Source organism: Odocoileus virginianus, chromosome 9 (genome assembly GCF_023699985.2).
Source record: "Odocoileus virginianus isolate 20LAN1187 ecotype Illinois chromosome 9, Ovbor_1.2, whole genome shotgun sequence".
In the NCBI taxonomy this organism is placed as follows: domain Eukaryota; kingdom Metazoa; phylum Chordata; class Mammalia; order Artiodactyla; family Cervidae; genus Odocoileus; species Odocoileus virginianus.
In genome coordinates this window covers 27003910-27030361 of record NC_069682.1, presented here as the reverse complement: position 1 = coordinate 27030361, position 26452 = coordinate 27003910, and the positions used below count along the sequence as shown (strand labels likewise).

General features: G+C 44.2%; 2 protein-coding genes across 10 annotated transcripts; one reads left to right on the top strand and one right to left on the bottom strand.

Annotated features, from left to right (window-relative positions):
- Positions 1-55: 55 nt before the first annotated feature.
- RPP38 (ribonuclease P/MRP subunit p38) lies at positions 56-16701 on the bottom strand. 6 transcript variants are annotated; one of them, XM_070472111.1, is made up of 4 exons: positions 5973-6251; positions 5446-5728; positions 4482-4522; positions 56-1023 (listed from the first exon to the last, which is right to left on the bottom strand). In XM_070472111.1, exon 4 carries the CDS (start codon positions 1010-1012, stop codon positions 164-166), a length of 849 nt encoding a protein of 282 aa, XP_070328212.1. In that variant the 5' UTR covers positions 1013-1023; positions 4482-4522; positions 5446-5728; positions 5973-6251; the 3' UTR covers positions 56-163. The 6 variants fall into 6 exon arrangements, with proteins under 6 accessions (XP_070328212.1, XP_020737030.2, XP_020737027.2 ...); XM_020881371.2 differs by lacking the exons at positions 5446-5728; positions 5973-6251 and adding an exon at positions 16683-16701; XM_020881368.2 differs by lacking the exon at positions 5446-5728.
- Positions 6248-26188, top strand: ACBD7 (acyl-CoA binding domain containing 7). Of its 4 annotated transcripts, none has more exons than XM_020881380.2 (5): positions 6248-6311; positions 9258-9440; positions 25565-25682; positions 25787-25849; positions 25930-26188. In XM_020881380.2, the coding sequence occupies exons 2-5, from the start codon at positions 9300-9302 to the stop codon at positions 26001-26003; spliced, it is 396 nt and encodes a 131-aa protein (XP_020737039.1). In that variant the 5' UTR covers positions 6248-6311; positions 9258-9299; the 3' UTR covers positions 26004-26188. The 4 variants fall into 4 exon arrangements, with proteins under 4 accessions (XP_020737039.1, XP_020737040.1, XP_020737044.1 ...); XM_020881381.2 differs by lacking the exon at positions 6248-6311 and adding an exon at positions 6851-7004; XM_020881385.2 differs by lacking the exons at positions 6248-6311; positions 9258-9440 and adding an exon at positions 20319-20406.
- Positions 26189-26452: the final 264 nt, after the last annotated feature.

The window sequence follows — 26452 nt, the reverse complement described above, 5'->3', positions numbered from 1 at the left end:
CAGTCACAAAAAATTTTACACATGTGAAAGGAATGACACTAAACAGTCCCAAAAATATATGTAAAAGTCATTTTATTCATGTCAAGGCTTCTTAATGAGGTGTCATTTACAACTTATCAATGAATCTATGACTCTATATATCAAGTGACAGGTTTATACAAGATTACTTTGAAGCTGTTCTTTTACTTTTGGGTGGTTTTCTTATCTTATTGGGGTTTGGAATCAGTTTCTTTATTTTCAGGGGTTGTAACACTACAGCCTGCTGACCCTCAGCATGCTTTCTCTTGGGTTTAGAGAGGTCTTCAAAGGAAGTGTCCAGAATCTCTTCATCTTGGCTTTCCAAAGATTCTGTCTGCAGGTTCTCCCTGGGGTCTTCGAGTGCATCCTGGAGCCATGCCACATTCAGACGGGGGACTCTGGGGAGGATGGCCCTCAGTTCCTCCCCAAAGGCAGTAGTGTTCCTCTTGAACCCCAAGGCCAGGACGCATTTTAAGCCCAGGACAGGTGCGAGCCTCTCGCTGAGCCGGGGCACCTGGCAGGCAGGGACACCTCTGCTGACACTCAGCTGCACCAGGTGTGAGGTCATGATGGCTGGCTTGGCAGACTTACACACCAAGGCCAAGAGCAGCTCGTTCCTCTCTAGCGCTCTGGTGACCTCGTTGATGCCGATAGCAAGCTGCTTCCTGACATCAGCCGGGGTCCACCCTGACACCGGGGCATCACCTCTGGGCTTTTCTTCCTTCAGATCCTCACCAGTGTCCACGTCTATGCTGCTCATGTCTCCGCTTTGTTTTTTCAAAGGGGGCTGCTTTTTCTTTCTCTTCCTATCCTCAATCTTCTGAAGCCCAAGAGACTGAATTCTGTCCTCCAGGGTCTGCAGTATGAAGTGCATGTCCTCCCTGTCCAGGGCGCCCCAGCAGATGCTGTACGGGTTGTTCAGTGACGTTTTCACAGGCAGAGGTCTCGTCTTCCGCACGGAGCCCCGCCCTGGTGCTTGTGGGGCTGCAGCCATACTGAAAAATCCTTCACAGGGGAGCAAACAGCAAAGGGAAATTCGTGTTAACTAGACATGCGCGTCTTAAGGATATCTTGGTTGTGCTCTTTCTGATTTTTGAAAGGCTAGAGCAAGCCTACTTACATAAGACATGTATATACTTATATGTATATATGTACATAAATAATTATATATATTTATGTAAATAATTTTATATATATATATATATATATATATATATGTGACCATACACCTAATCTCTCTTTTAAGTCATTTATTTTCCCCATTTTTTTCTGACTTAGTCTTCATTCATATACAGGCAATTTATGAATGTTTTGCCTTAACTGTAATCACAGTGAAATTCTATGTTTCCTTTATTGAAAATGTTCCAATGTTGCTGCTTATTGTAATTATTTATCTTCTTCAGGACCTCTGGTATTAGTCTGATACATCTCTGACCATTTTCTAAATTGCTTTCCACTTAGGCTTCTATTTATCCGTTCAGCAGATACTCACTGAGCACCTCTACTCGGAGTCATGGCACTGGGGTTCAGCCTTGAACAAGTTCCCATGACCACCTCTGTGAGTCCCCAAACCCCTCTGCCCTCAGCACAGAATCTCTGAGGGCCCTGGGAGCCTCTGCCATTAAACAGGTGTGATTTTTGAAGACCTGGGGCCATAATATGTGCACATGGCTGAAAATCTGAATGATTCATTCTGTGCCCTTTTGTAAGTCCTCCTCCCCTCCCTGGACCCTAAGTTCCTTGTCTGTCCTTCCTAAAACACAGATACACAGATTCCCCCTTCCTCTGGTAAGTGCAAGCAGGCTGTTCCTCTGGCTGACAGTGTGATGAAAATAATGGGAATTTTGTAATGAAATTTAAAGATACTAATCTGTTAAGGCAAAACAGAGGGATGATTGCTGGCAAAATGTTACAGATCACTGTTCTCGGGAGCATGTCCTGATAATCCCATCCAGAGGCAACTGCATGTTCCTCTCTTCTGTATTCTTCCTCACTTCCTGGGCTCACCTGGGAACCATAGGGACCCATGTTGCAAAACTGAAAGAAGGTAAATGAGCTAGCTCTGGAGAAGTCTGGAGTTTGGGACTGTCCCTATTTTCAGGTAACCAAATTTTCTAATTCCAGATTTCTCCTCATGCCAGGTCATTCATCCCACAGATGCCCCTCCACCCCCAAGTGGCCCAGGCAAGATTAAGGATGAATATCCCCTCCAATAAACACCTTAAGAGCCTGGCTGCCAATGCTGAGAAGGATGTCAGAACAAGTAAGGCACTTTCTCCAAGAAATATTTGATTCTCACAAAATTCCATGAGTGGGAGAGGAAACAGACTCAGGTTAAATACCCTGCCAGAGTCACAGCTGGTTTCCTAAATCCAAATTCTGTGCTCTTTCAATCCTGGCTGCATCTCAAAAATAAGCTGTGACTTTTTAAAGTATATAGATTGTTGGTCCTTACCCTAGGTCTGCTGCTGCTAAGTCGCTTCAGTCGTGTCCGACTCTGTGCGACCCCATAGATGGCAGCCCACCAGGCTCCCCTGTCCATTGGATTTTCCAGGCAAGAGTACTGTGGTGGGTTGCCACTGCCTTCTCCCTAGGCCTGCTGAATCGAAGTCCCTGAGAATACGGCAGGGCTCCTTTACTTGTCAGAAGGCTGCCCAGGTGACTGATACAGAGCTGGGATCGGGAACCACTGCTGCAGGAGGGCACCTTTCCACACCTACATCCCTCAGACACGGTCTCCTGACCTCTGCCGGCCTCTGAAGCTCCTCCCATGTCACCTCACAGAAAACCAAAACTCAGCTCCCTGGAGTGAAAGCTCCTACCTTGTTCCTGTCAGCACGTGAACCATGAACTTCCAAGATGTTCAAGCTAGGTTTAGAAAAGGCAGAGGAACCAGAGATCAAATTGCCAACATCCACTGGATCATCGAAAAAGCAAGAGAGTTCCAGAATAATATCTACTTCTGCTTTATTGACTATGCCAAAGCCTTTGCCTGTGTGGATCACAACAAACTCTGGAAAATTCTTCAAGAGATGGGAATACCAGACCACCTGACCTGCCTCTTGAGAAACCTATATGCAGGTCAGGAAGCAACAGTTAGAACTGGACATGGAACAACAGATTGGTTCCAAATAGGCAAAGGGGTATGTCAAGGCTGTATATTGTTACCCTGCCTATTTAACTTATATGCAGAGTATATCATGAGAAATGCCAGGCTGGATGAAGCACAAGCTAGACTCAAGATTGTTGGGAAAAATATCAATAACCTCAGATACACAGATGACACCACCCTTATGGCAGAAAGCAAAGAAGAACTAAAGAGCCTCTTGATGAAAGAGGAGAGTGATAAAGTTGGCTTAAAACTCAACATTCAGAAAACTAAGCGAATGGCATCCGGTTCCATCACTTCATGGCAAATAGATAGGGAAACAGTGGAAACAGTGACAGACTATTTTTTTGGTCTCCAAAATCACTGCAGATGGTGACTGCAGCCATGAAATTAAAAGACACTTGCTCCTTGGAAGAAATACTATGACCAACCTAGACAGCATATTAAAAAGCAAAGACATTACTTTGCCAACAAAGGTCTGTATAGTCAAAGCTATGGTTTTTCCAATAGTCATGGATGATGTGAGAGTTGGACTATAAAGAAAGCTGAGCACTGAAGAATTGATGTTTTTGAACTGTGGTGTTGGAGAAGACTTGAGAGTCCCTTGAACTGCAAGGAGATCCAACCAGTCCATCCTAAAGGAAATCAGTCCTCAATATTCATTGGAAGAACTGATGTTGAAGCTGAAACTCCATACTTTGGCCACCTGATGCAAAGCACTGACTCACTGGAAAAGACCCTGATGCTGGGAAAGATTGAAGGCAGGAGGAGAAGGGGATGACAGAGGATGAGATGGTTGGATGGCATCACTGACTCAATGGACACAAGTTTGAGTAAACTGGTAGTTGGCAATGGACAGGGAGGCCTGGTGTGCTGCAGTCCATGGGATCACAAAGAGTCAGACATGACTGAGCGACTGAACTGAACTGTTCCTGTCAGTGGTGCTCACTGCTGAGACTCAGTGTCTGTCTCCTAAACTTCCTTCCAGGGCAGCCCTGCGCATGCCAGTCATTGGAGTCGGCTCTTCCCCTCCAGCTCTGCAAGCTGGAGGCTGCTCATCCAAATCCAGTGACGTGACTGGAAGAGGCTGGCACCAGGTTGAAGGTGGTCAGGAAGAGGGAATTCAGTGACCATGTAGCAAATACGGTGATCTAACGGAGCTTTCGCTGCACACAAGCTACAGTTCACGTGCCTCCGAATTCAAACAACAGGAAGGGACATCCCCAGCAGTCCAGTGATTAAGACTTTGTGCTTTCACTGCAGGGGGCAAAGGTGTGATACCTGGCTGGGGAACTAAGATCCCACAAGCTGCATGACCAAAATCCCCCCCAAACAACAGGAAGTTGGTACTTACAGTTAGAAGCTCTGGGCATTAGCTCCTCCTGTCTTCAGAATCTAGAGGGGGAGACCAGAGCCAGATAAGTAGAATCTCATGGGATATAATCCAGAACCAAAATGGGAACAAGTAACAGCATTGGAGAAGGAAAAAATTAGGAAGGGCCTGCTGAGGTGCCTCTGGAGGCTTCTACTGCCCCAAAGATCAAGTGGAAACTTATTAAGGTGACATACAAGGGTTCCCATCTCCCCATCAGCCTTTATCCTTATGTCCCACCACTGAACCACTTACTATTTACCGAGGCCACCAGTCCAGCCGTCCATGGCCTTATACCCGATTCCCTCTGCCTGGAAAATGAGCCTCCCCCCAGCACCCCCACCACCTGTCTTACTTGAACAAGTATTTGTGGATTATACACACTGCACCAAGACAGAGAGATTATGAATTAAAAACAGCTACTGAACTCACTGGGCCTAATGTCTATGAGAGAGACTCATCAGCAAAGCATGTGATGCACTTCAAGGTTAGGGCCCCGAGGCCTGACAAAGTTAAGGGGGTCAGGAAGGGCCTCGAGCAGGTGACAAATTTATTCATCTGACTGCACTGGGTCTTAGTTGCAGCATATAGGATCTAGTTCTTTGAGCAGGATTCCAACAGGGGTCTCATGCGTTGGGAGAACAGGAGTGTCAGCCACTGAACCACCTTGGAAGTGACCTTTTAACCCACATCTAAAGAATCCCCACCAAAAGGAGTACCTATTCGGGAAGAGCATCCCAGGGAACTGCATGAATGGAGATAATGTCAATGTCGCTAGGGCATGGTGTGAGAGTAGAGAAATACTGAGAAAGGGAAGGACCAGATGGTGAAGACGCCTGCAACCCTTACAGTGGGAGCGGCTGTCACGTTCAAAGCAGAGGAACGGCACAGCTACAAAGACGTCATACAAAGACCTTGGTGGACTCGAGCCAGGAGGAATCTTTACCAAGACTGAAAGCAGCAAAGAGGAGAGTCGGAATAGTCCTGGGCAGACATGACAGTGACCTTCACCAGAGTTGCCGATGGACGGAAACACATGCTAGTTGAAACAGGAGGTACAATCCGCCCGACTTAGTGATCAGCTGGGAGTAAAGCAGGGAGGACTCAGTTTCCGGATCTGGTAATCGATCCCCGAGGACATCTCTCTCTGGTCTGCCGTCTATCTAGTGCCGACCTACTATTCGGCACACACGACTCGAGTTACTTTCTTGTCGGCCTCCACTTCTAGGCTGCGGAGAACAGAAGGGCCGGGTGGGGCTTTGTCTGATTGCTTCTCGAATCCAAAAGACGCTCAACTCCAAACAGGGCAGAGCCTGAGCCCGGGTCGGGACGCAAGAAAACACGCCGGGGCGGGGAAGCCCTAGGGACGGGGGGCCTAGACAACTTTGCGCGCGCCTGCCCTAGTCGCCCGTTCGATCCCAACCAGAGCTACCCCTCCGGATCCCACATCCCAGCGCAGAGCCCTCCACTCACGTCTGCCCCGGCGCCGGCTCCACGTGGCGGCGCTGCGCGTGCGCAGAGCTCACTCCTTGCCCGGCCTTTGCCTTCCAATGCGGTGGGGCGGGGGATGGAACCGCTCAGAAAACATTTTTCATTCTTCTGCATCCGACCACTCCCAAACCGGAGAGTCGGCCCAGGGCGTCGCAACAGAGTTCAGAGAGTTTAGGAGCTGGGCGGAGGCGCTGGGAAAGGCCCTCCAGCGGCAGTGCGCAGGCGCAAGGTGTGTCTCGCGAGATCGCCAGTTGCCTGGTAACGGGCGGCCAGCTCTCCGCTGTCTGTCCTGGGGACCAGTGTACCCGTTAGACTCCAAAGGCTAGTTCTCTCTCCAGTCGCCGTTCGTTTCTAACCCAATTTCTGCCTTTCAGCGCCTGGTAGTCTGAGCCCCTCTCGCTTTTCTGTTTTCGGCTTGCCAAAGAGACGCTAAACCAGTGCCCCCTTCACTGAGTCTCTGCCGAATCCCTGGAAATGTGGAAATAAATAAATAAAGGGGAGACGGGGGGGTGGTGAGGAAACCATGCACTTCCAAGCAACGATGTAGACGATCTTAAGCCTCCGTAAAGAGGCGAATAAAGGCTATCTTGAATTCTGTGACAGCAGTTCAGAGAATTCCAAACACTGTGACTACTCCAGCCAATGGAGGCTTGAATGGTTACGAATGGAGTCGCTGGGAAGTCAGACAATTTTAAGACAGCTGAAGAACATTTTCAAGATCAGGGATCTCAATCTGTTGACTTACTCTTGTCAAGACCGAGACCATAGTTTGCTTCTGACCTAATAAGCCTCCTCCCTCCTCACACCCTTTCTTTTCCTTTTCCAGTCTAACTTAGCACTTTTATTCCTCTTCTAAATATCTTCCTCTTTTGCTCAATCGCTTCACCGCTCATTTTGTTTCGCATCTTTGGTCTGTATAGCTTCATTTTCATCACCTACATAGTACCCGACTGGCCGTAAAGTAAACAAAACAAGGAGCTGTGCGTGTGGTCAGAGTTTTGCAGGTTACGCGGGGTAAAGTATAGTGTGATTTGTTGTTGTTGTTAATTAGAAAAATTTAAAAAAACCAAGTTAGGAATTTGAGTGTAACAGGCTTTTGTTTCGTAAAATGAATAGTAACAGATCATCACGATGAATTATAAACATGCCGTTGTAAAGCAATCTCAGATCACAATTTTTAGCAGCAACCTCTCATTGCCCAACAGAATCCCTCTGTTCTTGAAATGTCACTGAATGTCCTGATTCAGCTCTAACCTGTTTCTATCATGTCTGTCGCCTTATTCACTAGAAACAACATGGGTGTTTTGGGTACTGGAAGGCAAGAAGTTCATGTCTCATGATTTTTTAATATAATACTTAAAATCTTCGGTGGCAGCTAGACTTTCTACTACCAATGGTAAAAGCTGTGACACTAGACCCTAAGGCAGGTCATGTGAAACAAGACCTGTTTGTAGACTCAATACTGTGTTAGGTTATAAGCTTCATAAACCATTCAACCCTTGAAAAACATTAATAAACTTCTTTATTCCTCTTTGGCTGAGCCACACAGCACAGCGTGAGAGATCTTGGTTCCCTTGCCAGGGACTGAACCTGCATGCCTTGCGTTAGAAGCTGGAGTCTTAACCACTGGACCACTAGGGAAGTCCCCCAAATTGCTAGCTTTGAATGTAACTTAACCCTGGCTTTTGATTTGGTAAATTGCTGATTATGACTGTCTTTGTTAAATTTAAATTGAATTAGCTTAACTTGTGACGCAGTGATTTTTTCCTGGCTTCTTATGTGGTCAATGAAATCAGTTATATTTAATGGTGGCAAGCTGAGATTAAAATGTTAAATGTAAGAGCCAATCACAAGGTTATTATTTTTTTTTCAAAGTAATGAAAACAGTACTTTATCTACTGTAAAATTGCAGGTTAATGACTTAGTCCTACAGAGTGGCTCTCAAACCTTCAATGAACTCACTGATTTAAAAATTATAAAGTATCATTTCAAAGATTAAATAATGATGAGGATAAATCACATGTTAAGTAGTGCCGCCAAATAGAAGTTTTAAAATTCTCAGTAGAAATTTTTGGATAAAAAGATGAGAAATTATTCAATCAAAGTGGAAGGTAAATATAATTTTAAAAGAATGAAGTATTATGAGTCTTTTAAAAAAGTATTCCAATAAATATTTTAAGCCTAAACAATAATAAAGTCTCAGATCTAGTTTTTAAACTGTATGACAGAAACACATCAGATTGAAATGCTAAAGTAATGGGAAGGAAATATGTGTAAGTTTTTGTCCCCCTAAATTTTCAGATTTATAGCTTGAGTATCATTTCAGTTTATATTTACTCTATGAAGAGTTCCAGCCACTATATACATGTCTCTGGATCAAAACCAGCTAAGGTCAAGATCTTAACCTCATCATCACATGACTCTAAAGCAAACTAATTAACCCTGTCTATGAAGTGATAAAAATAGTACCTGTTGTGAGGATTAAAAGAAATAATCTACTTAAAATGCTTAGCATAGTGCCTGATACATGCAGAGTGCTTCATAAATAGAACTGATGGATCCAGTAGCAACCTGAATTCAGAGATAATAGGTTAAGAAAAATTAAGCCTCTATGATTTTAGTGCCTTGTTCTGTCCGAAGACTAAGCAATAAAATTTCCACAAGAATGTTGCTAAAATGAATGACTACATTTTGAAGGTAATTTCTCTCCCATTTGTGTCATACAAACACTGTAACAAAAGAGTTTTTAAAAAAATTTTCCCATGACCCAATAACCTCAAAACTCATTTCCTTTCAGTGTTTCCTTCTAATTTGTTTCACATTTAAGTGTGCACTTACATTATTAAAATAATATAAATTTTATGTTCTGATTTTCTTTTCATATAACATTTCCCCTATATTTCCCAAACATAGTTTTCAAGTTATCACTTTAACATATATTTAGTATCTTATACCAATCAGTTTACTTTTTAATAATAGCTGTTCCTCTGTTGTTTTACCCTGTGAACTCAATTTGGTCTTTGAATAACAAAGTGTTCTTTTTATATTCATTCTAGAATTGGGCTACAGTTAGGTTTATATGCTTGCCATGATATAAGAGTCATTTAAGAGACCTGACAATAAGTTTTGTCATTAACCACAATTTTTTGTTGAAAGAAAGTTACAGCTGAAAAGTTTGTCAATAGAAGAATGTAGGAGAGTTGAGCAGCAGACTCTTCTTTCCCTCTGTGGCATCCTCATCTTTGCCCTGTGTGTGTGTGCTTGTAGTTCTCCAGAGAAGTAGAACCAGTGGAGATACAGATGTGAGTTATGGAGCCTGAGAAGTCCCACAGTCTGCTGTCTGCAAGCTGGAAACCTGGAAAGCTAGTGATGTCGATTCAGTCTAAACCCAACGGCCTGATAATCATGGGAGCTGACAGTTTAAAAATCTCATTCCAAGGACAGGAGAAGGTAAGATGGGATGTCCCAACTCAATCAGGGTAGCAAGAAACCAGAGGGGCAATTCCTGCTTCCTCTGACTTTTGTTTCATTCAGGCCCTTCATGAATAGTGAAGATTGGCAGGCTGCAGTCCATGGGCTCACAAAGAGCCAGACATGACTGAGCATGCAAACCCTGTTCGTGGATTGGATGGTGCTCACCTCCACTGGGGAGGGGGGATCTTTTGGGTGGGCCAAAAAGTTCATTCAAGTTTTTTCCCATAAGTTGTTATGGAAAAACCCAAAGAAACTTTTTGGCCAACCCAATATTTTACTGAGTCCACTGATTCAACTGCTAATCTTTTCCAGAAGCACCTCCACAGTTCTTGTTGTTCAGTTGCTAAGTTGTGTCCAACTCTTTGTGACTCTATGGACTGCAGGTTTCCCTGTCCTTCACTATCTCCTGGAGTTTGCTCAAATTCATGTCCATTAAATCAGTGATGCTATCTAACCACCTTATCCTCTGCCCTCTTCTTCTCCTCTTGTCTTCAATCTTTCCCAGGATCTTTTCCAATGAGTCAACTTTAATATTTTGGATACCTGATTCAAAGAACCCCCACAGATACACCCAGAAATAATGAAATAATGTTTAATTAGGCCAGTCAAGTTGACACATAAAATTAACCATCACAGTATGATGGTTACTGTATCATACATAACAATTGTTATATAAACGGTAATGTTATCTTAAAATCAGTGACTAGAATAACTTTCGTGATGAGCTACAAAATCAATGACCTTTTCAGTATGCAGTTAACAAAGCCTCCTACTGAAAGTGGTTAGTCAGTGGTTGTAAGTCTGGATCTTTTCCAAGACTGGCTCATTGGCTTACACAACATCTCCTCAAAATCCCAAGGACTTTCTGTGTCCTTCCCCTTTGCCATCCTTTGACTCTTGGCATTGGCCCTCAAGCTTGTCCTCTCAAGCTCACAGTTTAGTGGTGACAGCTCTGATCATCACAATCCACACAACCATGTGGCAGGAAGCAGAAGTTTCCCTCGTGCATTTCTTTCTATCAGAAAGAAAAATCTTCTTAAGAAGCCCTAACAGACTTCATTCTGTGGCTCATTGGACAGTATCAGTCACACGCCCCCACCGAAACCAGTCCCTGGCGGGGGTGAGTGAGTCAAACGAGACTCGCTGAGACCAGTTATGAGTCTTCTCTTGGAGATGGTGCATAATATGGCTCCATAACCAAATGAAAGTAGGATCATTGACAAAAATGAAGGGGGAAATGGCTGCTAGGTGGGGAAGCAACACATTAATATCTCCAGTAGGGAGACATTTTGTTTAGTGGAGTTCAGTTGCAGAATACGTTAATTGGACACTAATACATAAAACACATGCAATTCAACAACCAAATGATCAGGGTGGAAACAAAATGATGAGCCATTATAATTTAATTCAGCCCTGTCTATGTATTATCATTGAAACCAAGCCTAAAAATGACACAAGTTTAAAGAGGAATATTAAACTCATGAGAGGTTGTTGGCAGTGGTACCTTGAGAAGATAAAGCCCTGAGCTAGCCATTACATCTTGTTAAACTGGGTAAAAGCTGGAAGGTATTTATGAACCTTTACTTTGAAAACTCTTTTAAAGTAACAGTCATGTCCAACCCTTTGGGACCCCATGGACTGTATAGCCTGCCAGGCTCTTCTGTCCACGGAATTTTCCAGGCAAGAATACTGGAGTGGGTAGCCATTCCCTTCTCCAGGAGATCTTCCCAACCAAGGGATCGAACCCATGTCTCCTGCATTGCAGGCAGATTCTTTACCATCTGAGCTACCAGGGAAGCCCAAAATAATAATAAATGTTAAACCAAAAAAAGTAAAAATGCCTCCTGTCAGACACAGTCTTTTTCTGAAGCTAGTTACAGTGAAATCATTCTGGTTAATTTTTTGCAAGGAGTTTTCAAACATATTAATTTTAAAATAATGTGAAATGTGATCTTCCTGGCTATGCTTACTTAGTTGTTTGCTTTGGGAAATGGTATTAGTTGTCTGTGGTTTCAGGGAAGTTATATTTATTAAGATGTTTGTTGTAGAAAATTATTTATCTAAAGTTGTGACATAGTCACCTGTACCTAACCTGTGACATAGTCACCTGACATAATCACCAGTTCAGTGTTAGGACATCACTGACTTTATAACTTTACTAGTTTAGAAGTAACTTGACCTCATTGATTAGTCAGAAGGTACTAAAAGTCCTGTTTTTATTTTCTTCCCATGGACCAGTTTATAATGAATTTGGTAGCACTAATAGACTTATTTCAAATAAATAACACAAGTATGAGTCTTTTCACTTCCTTCCTTGTGAATATTCATAATCAACAGCTGTTTAGGCCAATCAGACCTTGAGCAAATTCAGCCAATCACACAAAACCAGATATCAGAAATGGAGAACCATATCGTAATTGTTAATGTAATATTTAAAACCACTTAGATTTATGGAAAAAGCTTATATTTCTGATTAGTGACTAGTAAAATAATAAGGTGAATCTCACCATAGAAAATGTAACAAAGTAGGAAAAAAATGAAATGGGTAGCAAATTTTAGTCTATGTGTAAAAGAAAATCTTTGGAAAATGCAGTTTGCTTCATATATAACTTTTTTTGTGTGTGTAGCCAATATGAGCTCTTCTAAGCCAAACATTATCACAACTTTTTAAGCTAGAGATGAAAAAGCCACTGAAAATGAAAAGCCTACAGGATTTAGTTTCTACTAAGGTAAATGTTTATAACTATAACCCATTAATCAAAAAACCCTCAGGGGATCCTAAATAATTTATTCAAAAGAATAAAGTGATCTAGAGTCCCCAAAATGAGAAAATGGGCCCATTTCTTGGTACAGTCTCACAAGAGACCATCATTATAAAATTTCAATTCTCTAACTCCCTGGCTGGGCCACTTTTCGGTTCTTCTAGCTCAAGAAACTGGTTTTCAGTGACCAGAACTCTCACCAATGTTTCTTGTAGACACAGGGTTTTTGGCTGTTACTAATTGTTACTTTCACGTCCCCATTTTTCTTCGTTCTTTTTTCCTTCAGTTTTTAAAAACTCTTTTCTTCATTTTCATCTTTACTTTTTTCTTTTTCTCATTTTTTTTCCTTTTTAAAACTTTGTTTTCTCTTATTTAGATTTTTCAGTATTTGGTTTTATTTATTGGCACATCTGGCATTATGTTTTGGTTCCATTATAAAGATCAGTTCATCAGAGGACGTCAGGAAGTGATTTTCTTTTGAGGTGATTTGGGTCAAGTTCCTGACCAACTTTCCTCAATTTTAAGTTGACCTTGAGACACCATGACTCCCAGGTCAGCAGTAAGTCCAACACGCTCCTGGCCTCTCAGACGTCTCTGTTGAGGATGACCTCCATATTGACAATCACTGACAGTCAAGACCATTGCCACGGGCAACAAGACAAGGCTAAAGCTGGCTCAGTACATCCTGACTTAGGAAAGAGGCAGTCATGAAGATCATTGACAAGACTTAGCCAAACTCCTCCAGACTCCAGAGACGGTCCCTTGAGTAAGAACTATGAAAGACTTGAGTCCTCCCCAAACAGTTATTTGTAGCAATCCATTCTGACTTCCTTGAGGAATTACTCAATGGAAGAGACATATTTGAGGACCTGGTGGCTCATGGAAATCCATAAGAAAAAGAGGTTCTGGCAAATTCCATCGGTGATACACTGTCACCAGAAGTGCATTGCTCATAGAGTTAAAGGCAGAGCGCCTGCTTTTGGATGCTGATATGAAAAAAACTTTGAAGACTATGGCTTTGGCGTTACATTCACCTTTGGCAACAAACTAGATATCTTCATTGGCTGTCCCCCTTTAGGCTACCCTGGAAGTCTTCCAAGTCCAAATAAGATAGACCCACAGTAGACGTGTGTAATCTGAGGATCATCCTATATACACTGGTCTGCAAACCCCTTACCTTTTGATGGACTCCTGCCTTCAAGGAGCTGCAGGAATCAGTACTTAATGGAATAGACCATATGCCCTTTCACATGTCCAGGAAATGTGAAAAACTGCTCAAGAAATTTCTCATTCTCAATCCCAGCAAGAAAGGCACTTTAGAGCTCATCAGGAAAGATCCATGGATAAACAGAGGTCGTGAAGATGAACCAAACCTTACGTAGAGCTACTCTCTTGACTCCCAGGAACCCTGATGGTGGCGTCCAGTGTGACAAAAGGCAAGAAGTCCAAGGCTCACTGACGGCTGGAAGTACAACCAAGTGATGGCCATCTATCTGCTTCTGAGGTACAAGAGAGCTGAGCAGGAGGGCCACATCATCTCCCCGAAACCCCAGACTTTGGTGAATCTAATCAACAGCAGCCCACCAAGGATCCACCCAAAGTTTCTGCTAACACACAGCAGTGAGGTGTCAGCAAGCTGGCAGCCCCTTCCACTAATTCCCATTCTAACAATACTCAGAGGGACAACACAGAACATAAGCCACCTGAGGAGGACCAAGTGTAGGGCGGAAGGGCAGTGGCAAAGCCAAGGAGGGGAAGAGACCACCTAGCCTCCAGCACAAATCAACGCAGGAATTGTCTGCTCCGGGAGGGAGCAAGCCCCGGCCAGGCCTCTATGCAAAAGGGCAAAGACAGCCTGACCCTGCCAAGGTCAAGGGCTCTAAGGGTTCTGCACCCTTCCAACACCCCAGTCTCCCTGACAAAGCCATGCCTGCATAGAGATCCACGCATTATGGCTCACCAGGGCCTCAGGGCCATGCCCCATTGGGAAGCTGGGGTGTGTCCCCAGCCCAGACTCCCAAGGGTGTCCTTTTCTTCCACCCACACATCAGAAGTAGTGGCAGAGCCACAGAAGGAACCAGCGTCCTCCAGGATGTGTCCAAAGGAAGCTCCATCCATTGAGGCATCCTCTGAAGGATAAGCCACCCCAGCCTTCCTTCCGAAGGACAAGCAAGGGCTTCTTCATCAGGTTCAAGTTCAAGTTCATACTGAAATTTCTGTGTTTCTGCTTTGTCAGAAGACATCTTGAAAGTGTGAGGCGGATGGGAGACAGTTCCCCCTCATGGAGTAGGAGCACAGGCGGTGAGAAAGAAAAACCGCAGGAAGGCCAGGTCGTGCTCACGACGCTTGAAGACCGCGAACCTCATGGAGCCCAGCGAGAAGGTGCAGGGCTTCAGCCAGCTGCTGGAAGCAAAGGGCGTCAGTGCGAACCGACCAGGAGGCCTGCGCTGCTGTGAATGCCCGGCGCCGAGGCCAAGGGGACGGTGGTCCAAACGGTCACGGCCGCCTCTCAACGTAGCTCCTTTTCCGTGGCGAGCTGCGCTTCTGCGGATGTGGAAAGCATTGTCTCCACTCCCCCCCGCTAAAAAAAAAAACCATTGCATCTTCTACCTTCAAAAAGTGGCCAGGAGCCTCCAGGGAGACAAGAGGTGGGGCAATCCTTGTCCCCGCACCTGACTGTTTGCATCCCGGCCTCCTGGCCGCGCATCTCTGCGGCGTCGGCTCTGCTTTCGTGCTTGTGGGGGAGGGGAGCCAGGGTTGGTAAAGTATCAAGAACCCCTAACGGGTGCTTCCGGGGAAAATCTCTTGGGCGAGTTTTATTGAGCAGGCCTGACTAGTATTAAGCGACCACTGTGAAAAGAATTTGGGGTTGATCATAAGAGAGCTGGGATGAAATGTGCTTGCAGCAGGCGCTCAGATGCTGTTTGGGCTATAGGACGTTCATTCTGGCTACAGGTTAGAGACTCGATGGATAAGCGGCCAAGTTCTCTTTGTGTTTTGAAAGTGGCCTCTTACTGCAAGGACAGTGAGGGAGACAGCAAGAACAAGGTCAGCTCAACTCACTGATGGCTGGGCAACCTCTCGTTTGTAATTTTCCCCCCCATTCTACTTGATTTCTTCTGGGATACAAAAACGAGAGGATGCTTCCCCAGCTTGTTATATGTGCTAGAATTCCCATGCAATGACAAGAGAAATTCAAGAATCTTCTGTGGAACTCGACTCATGGATGTTAAAATTTATATAGAAGAGCAAGGTGCCAAGGACAGACCTTCCTGAAGAAGAACAAAATTGGGAGGCTTTAATAATTAAGACAATGTGATGTAGGTGGGGGGGGGGGGGATAAACAAATGCAGAGCCCAAGAAACTATCAATATGTTAGTCTCATGATTTCTCTTAAACCCACCCTAATCAGGCTTGCCCCCCAACCGCACCCCCACGACTGCATTAAAACTTCCCATCAGGTCATCAGTGATCTGGACAATGACCTAAATCCAATTGCTAATTCTCAGTCTTCATCTAACCCAACATACTTTGGACATGAACTTGGGCAAACTCCAGGAGATGGTGAGGGACTGGGAAGCCTGGCATGCTGCAGTCCATGCTGTTGCAAAGAGTTGGACTTGACTTGGTGACTGAACAACAACAACAAAACATACTTTCTCACTCATGATGCTTCCTCCACTCTGCATTCTCTTGGTTTTTCTCTCACCTCAGTGATCACTTCTCTGTCTCCTTTGTGCTCTTCCCCCCAAACATTTAGTGTTGAAATTTCCCATGGCTCACTCTTCAGCTATGTTTCCATCTCTCCTCATACACACTGAGTTTCTAGGGCCATCCAAGTTTCAGAAATTGAACCCCTGAGTCTCAGATCTATACACCCAGCCCAGTCGAGACTTGAATATCTAACTGCCCATTTCACATTTCCACTTGGATGTCTGATATCTCAAATGCAGCATGTCCACAGTGGAACTTCTGATGTTTGTTGCTTATTTTCAGCTTCTAAGTCATGTCTGACTGTTTGCAACCCCATGGACTGCAGCATGCCAAGCCTCCCTGTCCCTCACCATCTCCCAGAGTTTGCCCAAGTTCATGTCTGCTGAACCCAGTGATGCTATCCAACCATCTCATCCTCTGCCACCCTCTTTTCCTATTGCCTTCAATCTTTCCCAGCATCAGGGTCTTTTCCAATGAGTCAGCTCTTTGCATCAGGTGGGGAAAGTATTGGAGCTTCAGCTTTAGTAACAGTCCTTTCAATGAATATTCAGGGTTGATTTCCTTTAGGATTTCACTGGTTTGATCTTGCTGTACAAGGGACTCTCTGATCTTTGCCACCCCATCAGGCCAACTCCACCTATAGTCCTTCCAGTTACTCAAGGCAAATATCTCACAACTGTCCTGACTCCTCTCTTTCTTTCAAACCGATACAGAATCTATCAGGGACTCCTGTTGACTTTACCTTCAAAATAAATGAAGAATCTGAACATCTCACTGCCTCCACTGCTGCCACCTGAGTTGGAGACACCCATAAGTTCTCCCCTGGATTATTATTACAGTAAGACTCTTGCTTCCAATGTTGTTCTTTGTAGTCATAGTAACAGAAGAGATTCTTTTTTTTTTTATTTATTTTTATTAGTTGGCAGCTAATTACTTCACAACATTGCAGTGGGTTTTGTCATACATTGACATGAATCAGCCATGGATTTACATGTATTCCCCATCCCGATCCCCCCTCCCACCTCCCTCTCCACCTGATTCCTCTGGGTCTTCCCAGTGCACCAGGCCCGAGCACTTGTCTCATGCATCCCACCTGGGCTAGTGATCTGTTTCACTGTAGATAATATACATGCTGTTCTCTTGAAACATCCCACCCTCGCCTTCTCCCACAGAGTCCAAAAGTCTGTTCTGTACATCTGTGTCTCTTTTTCAGTTTTGCATATAGGGTTATCATTACCATCTTTCTAAATTCCATATATATGTGTTAGTATGATGTAATGTTCTTTATCTTTCTGGCTTACTTCACTCTGTATAATGGGCTCCAGTTTCATCCATCTCATTAGAACTGATTCAAATGAATTCTTTTTAATGGCTGAGTAATATTCCATGGTGTATATGTACCACAGCTTCCTTATCCATTTGTCTGCTGGTGGGCATCTAGGTTGCTTCCATGTCCTGGCTATTATAAACAGTACTGCGATGAACATTGGGGTGCACATGTCTCTTTCAGATCTGGTTTCCTCAGTGTGTATGCCCAGAAGTGGGATTGCTGGGTCATATGGCAGTTCTAATTCCGGTTTTTTAAGAAATCTCCACACTGTTCTCCATAGCGGCTGTACTAGTTTGCATTCCCACCAACATTGTAAGAGGGTTCCCTTTTCTCCACACCCTCTCCAGCATTTATTGCTTGTAAACTTTTGGATAGCAGCCATCCTGACTGGTGTGTAATGGTACTTCATTGTGGTTTTGATTTTGCATTTCTCTGATAATGAGTGATGTTGAGCATCTTTTTTTTTGTTTTCCTGTTGAAAAATTTTTTTTTTCTGTTGAGTAACAGAAGAGATTCTTAAAAAAAGGAAAAAAAAAGTAAGTCAGATCATGTCAGCCCTCACTCAGAACTCCTTTGGTGGTTCTGTTTGACTCCCACTTGAAGCCAAATGCTTTCAGGCAAGGTGTTATGTGATTGGGTCTCCATCTCCTATCCTCTGACCTCTTCTTTTGCTCCTCTGTGCCAGCCCCATTGGAACATCACACCTGCCAGGAAGCTCATTTCTGAGTGCCTTTGTACTGGATGCTGTTTTTGCAAGGGAATTTCTTCCCCAGGGATCTTCCAGGCCAGCTCCCTCACCTCCTTCAACTTTTACTCAAATGTTATCTTCCCAAGAGGCCCATCCTGATGACATGTTTATAACTGCAAGTCACCTCCTCACTCCGTATGCACAAGATTCTCCATCTCTTTGCTCTGCTCTTTTTGAAAACTGCACCTATCAGGGCCTTCCCTGGCAGTCCAGTGTTTGGGACTTCACATCCCAATGCAGGTGGCGCAATTTCGACCCTTGGTCAGGGAACTAAGATACCACATGCCTCATGGCCAAGAACCCAGAAAAACATAAGACAGAAGCAATATTGTAACAAATTGAATAAAGATTTTATTTTGTAATATTTATTCTTATTTGGGGCTGCGCTGGGTCTTCACTGCTGCATGAGAGCTTTAGTTGTGGTGAGCAGGGGCTAGTCTTGGTTGCAGTGCACAGGCTGCTCATTGCGGTGGCTTCTCTTGTTTCAGCGCACCGGCCCGAGGCACAGGTTTCAGGAGTCGCAGCTCGTGGGTTCTAAAGTGCAGGCTCGGTAGTGGTGGTGCATGGGCTTAATTACTCTGCAGCACGTGGGATCTAGTTCCTGGACTAGGGCATACCTGTGTCCCGTGCATTGGCAGGCGGGTTCTTAACCACTGGACCACTAAGGAAGCCCAATAAAGACTTTAAAAATGGTCCAAATCAAAAAAATCTTTGCAAAAGAAAATAGCACCTATCACCTAACGTCTTTCAATAGATTGTATAATTTGCTTTTTGTGTATGTTTATTATCTGTCATCCCCTGCCAAAATGTAACACAAGGATAGGGCTTCTTGTTTGTTTTGCTGACTGATGTTTCTCAAAAGCCTAGAAGGGTGCCTGGCTCATGTTGGCACTCAATAACTGTTTGATTAGATGAATGAAAGTGTGAGTGAATAAGGAGGATAGGATGGAATGGAACCAGGAGAGTCACAGAGGCAAAGGGGAATGTTCTATTTCTTAAATTAGTGGTATGCTCATAAATGCACCCTTTATTTTTAAAAATACATATGTATGTATGCATACTGGTTTATAATCAATATTTAATAATAGTAAAAGTAAAAATCTTTATTATCCAGCTTGACTGACTCCCTAAAGGTTCCACAAAACTGAGTTTTCATTGTACCTAGTATATGATGATCACTGAACAGAGGACATTGATGTTTCTGTTGTTTCTTTTTGCTCCTTGAGACAGGCCAGTCATGGCTCTGGCAACCAGTAGGAGGATGGCAACTCAAGAGAAGAACATGCTTTGGAAAGAGTGCTTAAAATAACATTCTAAACTTAGAGAATAAAATGGAGCACAGTGTATCTTCCCTCTCTTTTCCTCCTAATTTTTTATAATGACTATAATATCAAAATGTCTCAACTGCAGATACACACCCATATTGGAGCTCACTGCTCCCAGCTGACACACACTGATGAACAGGGCTTTCCCCAGCAGACAGAGCACTTGCTCTTCTCCAGCTGCTATTTCCATTGTGCCTTTTAGTGTCTTCTCATCGCTGAGAAATTTTGAAAAAAATTCTGCCCAGTACAGAAAAAGGAATTTCTTTTTTTTTTTTTTTTACATTACTACATGGCTTGTGGAATCTTAGTTCCCCCACCAAGGGTCCAACCTGGCCTTCAGCAGTGAAAGCACAGAGCCCTAACCACCAGACCACCAGGGAATTCCCCTTTCAGTATATTGTTCTAAAATTTGCTTTTTGTCCTTTATTTGGAAACTCATTGACTTCACCATGAAAATAGTTTTGAGGAGAAAATAAAAAAACAAGGGATTTACATGAAGATGTAGCAAATAATTTTTAAGTGTAATCTTATGCAAAAACAAGGTAAAATGTTTCTTATGCAAAAACAGGATCAACCATTTTAGGGCCTTGAACTCCTGTATGTTGTTACATTGTTAGACATTTCAAATCAATAGCTTTCTTAAAACAGAGTTTGCCCTTTCTTCCAATCACTTTGCTCCATGAAGACTTCTATGTAATGAACTCCTCAGATGGCCAGAAAATGCAGTTCCAGTTCTTTGAAAATGTAATCAGATGTGAATTACAACCCAGTTCTGTGTCTGCAGACTTGGAGTGACACTGGGTTTGTTCCCCTGGAGAATGGGGTCATGTTGAAGAGTCCTGTGCTTATTTTTTTTTTTTTTTTTTTTTACCCTAATTGAAATCCAGTTGGGATGATTGCAGAGCGTGTTCAGAATGTAAGTGGCTCTCCTTTTATAACGAGGAGAAGAGACAAACTACCTCTTCATTTCTGATGGGCTGTGCCTCAAGACGAGTCGGGAGACAGAGATATCAGATAAACGCTGTCTGCCATCCAGGCTCTTAGAATCATGCAGAGGACAGAGGTATATATGAAAAGGAATCCCAAGTGAGGTCAGTGCCCTGGAGAGACCTCTCAGGATTTCCTGCAAACAACCTCTAGACAATGAATAGAGCGAGTCAGGGGCAGAGAGGAGCTCATTTAAATTCTCTTCCCTGCGCCTTGCCAGTTGCAACCTCTGGCAGCGCACAACTCTCTGTGGGGCTTGGGCTGGGAGAAGAGCGCGGCCCAGCGGGCCCGGACGGTGTCACTCACAGCCCAGCCTCGCTCTCGCGGGTCAGCGACCAATGGGCATAGGCCGGGCCCGGGAGCGCGACCAGTGGGAGCCGGCGGGCGGAGGCGCGCTGCTCTTTAAGGAGTCCCTGGACGCGGGGTCCCGGGAACCCGGCGCTTAGAGACGGGCATCGTCCAGGTTTAGCCGCCATGTCCCTGCAGGTGAGCTGGGTGTGCGCGCGCTGCTGCGGGCGGGGAGGAGCGTACGTCCAGGAGAAAAGCGCTCGAGTGGGGCGTGGGGCCGGCGTGACGCCCCCCGGGGTCGCGGCGCATCTCTGACCCGGCGCTTCGGGCAGCTGCTGCCAGTCGCCTTTGTCCCCGGTAGCTGTCCGCGGGGATCCCCCCGAGACACGCCCACCCCATCGCCAGCGCCCCCTTATTGCGCGTAGTCCGCACCGGTGCATTCTGTTGACGGCGTGCCGGGCTCCCTATGGCAACTCTTGTGAAGCCCGGGGACTGGTTAGACGCAAACCAGGCACCGGCCGGGGGAGGACGGGCCCTGGGCTGCTCCCAGCGGGCCCGGCGGGCCCTGCCCAGCCATCTCTTCCCATCCTGGAGAGGGAGGTGTGGGCGGCTGCGGCCTCTCCTTGCTCCTTGGCACACGTAGGGGCTCTCCCAAGCTAGTGCAGAGATCTGGAAAACCACGGTCTTAAAATACTGTTCTTATGGTCTTTGGAGGAAAAAAAAAGTTTATGTTCAGGGTGGAAAGTTGGGGGAAAGAGAACAAATGTAAAGTAAAAAAGAAAAAAGGGAAAGTGTTAGTTTCTCAGACCTGTCCGACTCTTTGTGACCCCGTGGACTGTAACCCGCCGGGCTCTTCTGTCCATGGAATTCTCCAGGCAAGAATATTGAAGTGGGTAGCCATTCTTTTCTCAAGGGGACCTTCCCAACCCAGGTATGAAACCAGGTGGATTCTTCACCAGGGAAGCCCATAATATAAAGTAGAACATCAGACATTCCTTCACCCAAGTGATAACCACATTAGCATTAGGTTACTTTCTCAAGTGTTCGAGAAACATCTATGTGATATGTGAATGTATATGTTTATACACACACTTTGCTTTTATATAATTTTGCTCTCTCGCTCTCTTTTTATTTGTACTATGAGCTTTCTGTCACCACTAAATATTCTTTAAAATTTTAAATGTCTGCATTGGGTACATGGCAGGATGCACCCCATGTGACCGTGGTGTGCCAGGGTCGGGGGGCCTTGTGAAAACGTGAACGGGAGAGGGTGTGAGGAGAGGTTTTAAGGCAGTTGTTTTGAAGACCCTTTAGGCACAGGCGCGGGGGAAATCCAGCGGGTCAGCTTTCAGCGAGGGTACTGAGGACCGGCTCCAGCACAGTGAGCTCAGCGGAGGTTGAAATTCCTCACCCAAAGCTGCGAGCCCAGCTCTGCAGCAGCACGGGAACATTATCCAACTTTCCCTTTGGCCCAGAGTGCTTGGAATTAAGTGTAAATGACTGTACCTTTAAATCCCTGTTTCTGGGATTTCCCTGGTAGTCCAGTGGTTAAGACTCTGTGCTTCCACTGCAAGGGGGTATAGATTCCATCCTTGGTCAGGGAACTAAGATCCTGCATGTGGTGAGGTGTGGCCAAATATTAAAAGAAAAAAAAAAATCTGTTTCTCACCTATGATAATTTCAGACCCTCCTAATATCTACTCACTTTTCTTTCATGTATTTAACAAGGAGGTACAGGGCTCAGATGGGCTTCTCCCACCTGCCATTACTCTGTAAGGCAAGGCTCTTGCTACTGAGATGAACGTTTGTGCCTATCCTCTGTTCTGGATACTTGGGGGAAACAAATACCTTCCCACCAGCCTTGTGCTGAGCCCTAATAAATACTGTTGGGTCTGCCTGGAACCCACTTCCCTGTCCCTGTCCATCCCCTAGGCACTGACCCCACCCCAGGCTCAGCTAAGCATCATCTTCTCTGAGAAGGTGCCTTGCACCCTCACAACTGTTCCCTTCTCTGTGGTCCCAGGACACCCACTGCTCCTCTCCTTGAGCAAGTATCACATAATCACTGTGACCCACTCATCTCCCACAGGATGCTGAGCTTTGTGAAAGCTGGCTGCCCTGTTCATCCCTGTCTGCTCTCCCAAGGCCTGGCCCCTCAGAGGTGTTCAATACATATTGAATCAATAGTGTGATACAAGTGGTGAGCTCTGGGCTGGCAGAGTCAACAGGATGAAGTCAAGAATATTTACGGTCTTTTTCTTGTTTCATCCTCACACTTCCCGGCTAAGGTTGATGCCTTTTTTTTTTTTTTTTTTTTCAGCTGAAGCCAAATCTCATGGGAGCTCCATTGCTTACACAGAGTCCCAGGGCAGTGTGTCTCCAAGCTAGAATTAAAACCCAGGATCCTGACATGAGCCCAATGTTTTTCCCACCACGGCTCATCGTGGCTGGGCTGGGAGAAGGCACATTGAAACTGCCACGTAAAACACGAGTGCATGACGTTGGAATGCCAGGGAAGGGCATGCTGGAGAGAAAGACTGACCCTGGGCCCTGCTCTGGAATGGGTTTTTCTCCTCTGCCTGGGGAGAGAGGAGAGAGGGGACCTTTGAAATTGCCTGGGAAATGGTCAAGGGCTCCACTTTTGGATAGAGAGGGTCCAAGACTTTCATGAGCTTGTTAGATGGTTCCATACCCCTTAAAACATGAAGCACAGTCTTCCAAAAACTCCTTCCTGGAAGGCAGAGACTTAGCAGGTTTCTGAGAAGCCTTAGAATTCGTATCAAGGCTTAGCTTGCCAAAAGGACTTGAGTTGCTGTCATTGGAAGATGGCACGAGACTTCGCAGCAAATAGAACACCTGAGATGCCTGCCAACCCTGAAGGGAAGGATCCCTATACCTCCTGGACAGTCTTGCCCTGTCCTGCCCTTAGGAAGCTGAGGGAAGTAATGTAGCATTTTAACTTTGTCCTTATTATAGACACAATATGTGCATGCACATTATGGGAAATTTGGAGATTATGGGAAATTTGGAGAGTATAGATGGTATTTAAAAAAAAAAAAAAACAGGAAACTTACCAATAGAGGCCTTTAGTATTGACACATTTGTATATTTGGATGTCTCTTCAAGATACTGATTTCATTTCCTTTGGATAAATACTCCAAAGTGGGGTTGCGAGATCATATGGTAGTTCTTTTTTGAATTTTTGAGGAAGCTTCATACTGTTTTCCACAGTGGCTGCACCAATTTACATTCCCACCAACACTGTATGGGGTGCCCTTTTCGCCAAATCCCCATCAACACTGGTTATTTCTCGCCTTTTTGATCAGAGCCAGTCTTACAGATATGAGGCAATATGTCATTGTTGTTTTGATTTGCATTTTCCTGATGCTTAATGATGTGTTCTGTGGAAAAATCTCCTGACTCTTTTAAAATCAGATTGTTTTGTTTTGCTTTTTTTTTTTTTTTTTGCTGTTCAGTCATATGAGTTCTGTATATATTTTGGAAATTAGCCCCTTATCAGATAAACAGCTTGCAAATGTTTTGTCCCATTCAGTAGGTTGCCTTTTCATTTTGTTGATGGTTTCCTTTGCTATGCAGAAGTTTTCTGTTTGCTATAGTGTCCTGTGTTTATTTTTGTTTTACCTAGTTTTACTTTTGGTGTCACATCCAAAAATCATTGCTAAGAATGATGTCAAGGGACTTACTTTCGATCTCTTTTTCTAGTTGTTTACAGTTTTAAATCTTATGTTCAAATCTTTCATTCATTTTGAGCTGATTTTTGTATGTGGTATAAGATGGGGTCCAGTCTCATTTTTTTGCTTGTGTATTCAGTTTTCCCAGAATTGTTGGCTGAAGACACTGTCCTTTCTGCAGTGTATATTCTTGGCTCCTTTGTCATAAATTGTGAGGCTGTCACGGCTAACACCATGACAGGCAGCCTAGATTAGGAGTAGGCCTGGTTTCCCGGGGTAACATAATTATCAGGCCTCCTGGAGCTAGCCAATCAACATATGCCTAGCAAGAAAAAGGGAACCTATCAGGGGAAAGCTGAAGGCCCCACGTTGGGCCAACAAAAATTGCCTTGCAACTGTGTAACCAATCCGCTTGCGCCAACTACCCGCTGTGTAACCAATCCACTTGCGCCAACTACCTGCTGCTTTTTTTGACCTAATAAATACCCGAGAGAACTGGGGCCCGGGGCCTTTTCGTCCTCACACCCTTGGTGAGGGCGGGAGGCCCTGGCTCGAGTCAGTAATAAATTCCCCTATTGCAAGTTGCATTGTTTCAAGGAGTCTTCTTTCCCAACCGGGGACTCGGACTACGGGCAGAACAAAATGAATTGACCATATATGCATGGGTTTATTTCTCGGCTCTTCACTCTGTTCCATGGATCTTTGTGTCCGTTTTTATGTCAGTACCATACTGTTTTGCTTACCACAGCTTGTAATATCATTTGAAATAAGGAATTGTGATGCCTCCAGCTTCGTTCTTCTTTCTCAAGATTGCTTTAGCTTTTATGGTTCTATACACATTTTGGGATTGCTTTTTCTCTCTCTGTGAAAATGCCATTGGAATTTTGATAATGAAGTGCATTGAATTTGTTGATGACTTTGGGTAAGATGAACATTTTACTATTAATTGTTTCTATTCAAGAACAGGGAGTATCTTTCCATTTATTTATGTAGTCTTCAGTTTTTAAACATTTAGATAAACATTTTAAATATTAAGAATTTTATTTTGTTCTCTGTATCAAATATGTAGGTGCATTGTCCGTGTAACAGGTAAGGACCAAAGGAAGTATCCACAAATTAAAATAAGGATAATCCTGGTAGAACCAGAGCAGTAATAGTTCATTTCTGATTGAAAGCTTCCTGTCCTCCTCAAGTTCTCCTGAAGCAGATAAACCTGCCTAAAGTTAGCAAATGCACTGTGTCTTTTTGTTTTAGGCTGATTTTGACAAGGCGGCCAAAGACGTGAGGAAGCTGAAAACCAGGCCAGATGATGAGGAACTAAAAGAGATCTATGGACTCTACAAACAGTCTGTAACTGGAGACATAGATATTGGTATTGTGCTGTCATATTAAAAAATAACAGTACACTTCCTTGAACAGTATAGAAGCATAGAATAACAAGTAACTCTGTGAATGTATCTGTCCTTCTTTTGGCAGAGTGTCCAGCACTGTTAGATCTAAAAGGAAAGGCTAAGTGGGAAGCCTGGAACCTTCAAAAAGGTAGTTTTTAAGTGTTACATGAACCTTCTTAATTTCCACATACATCAGTCGGTGAGTCAACCTGTTTTGTATCTTTCTAGGATTATCAAAGGAAGATGCCATGAGTGCCTATATTTCTAAAGCAAAAGAACTAATAGAAAAATACGGAATCTAGAATTCAGCCCGTGAGAGAATTTTCCTTTTGAAGCCTTCATAATGGTATCATGACCTAATACTTAGGAGAGATGCACTGTAGCTCTTGATGGATCATCAATATTTTTGCTAGTAACATGACTTGTCATTCTGAATTAGAGGTATGCTGAAACTACATGTTTAATAAAATTTTACTTGCTAAAACCAGGCAATTTTAAAGAATTATTTTTTAAAGTGTTGCTCTTGTAGTGTGTACACAAAAACATTAGTTTTTAGTGTAGTGTATGTGTGTACACAAAAAGCTTGTTCTTTTGGCTTCTCTGAAAAACAAATCTAGCTTGCTTTCTAATCTGGAAAACTTGGGAAAGTTAAAGGTGATTCTCCTCTCTACTAAGTGTTGCCTAAAGACAGAAGTCTTCCACGATGAAGGTGACACCCTCTTCCAATGGAGGGCTCAGAAACTCTTTGAGC

Bases quoted from the DNA above. Each gene is read 5' to 3' on its own strand.
- RPP38 (XM_020881371.2), bottom strand. From the start codon at position 1,012: ATGGCTGCAGCCCCACAAGCACCAGGGCGGGGCTCCGTGCGGAAGACG.
- ACBD7 (XM_020881380.2), top strand. From the start codon at position 9,300: ATGGAGCCTGAGAAGTCCCACAGTCTGCTGTCTGCAAGCTGGAAACCT. The intron at 9,441-25,564 runs GTAAGATGGGAT...TTTTTGTTTTAG, and splicing joins CATTCCAAGGACAGGAGAAG to GCTGATTTTGACAAGGCGGC. The intron at 25,850-25,929 runs GTAGTTTTTAAG...GTATCTTTCTAG, and splicing joins AGCCTGGAACCTTCAAAAAG to GATTATCAAAGGAAGATGCC.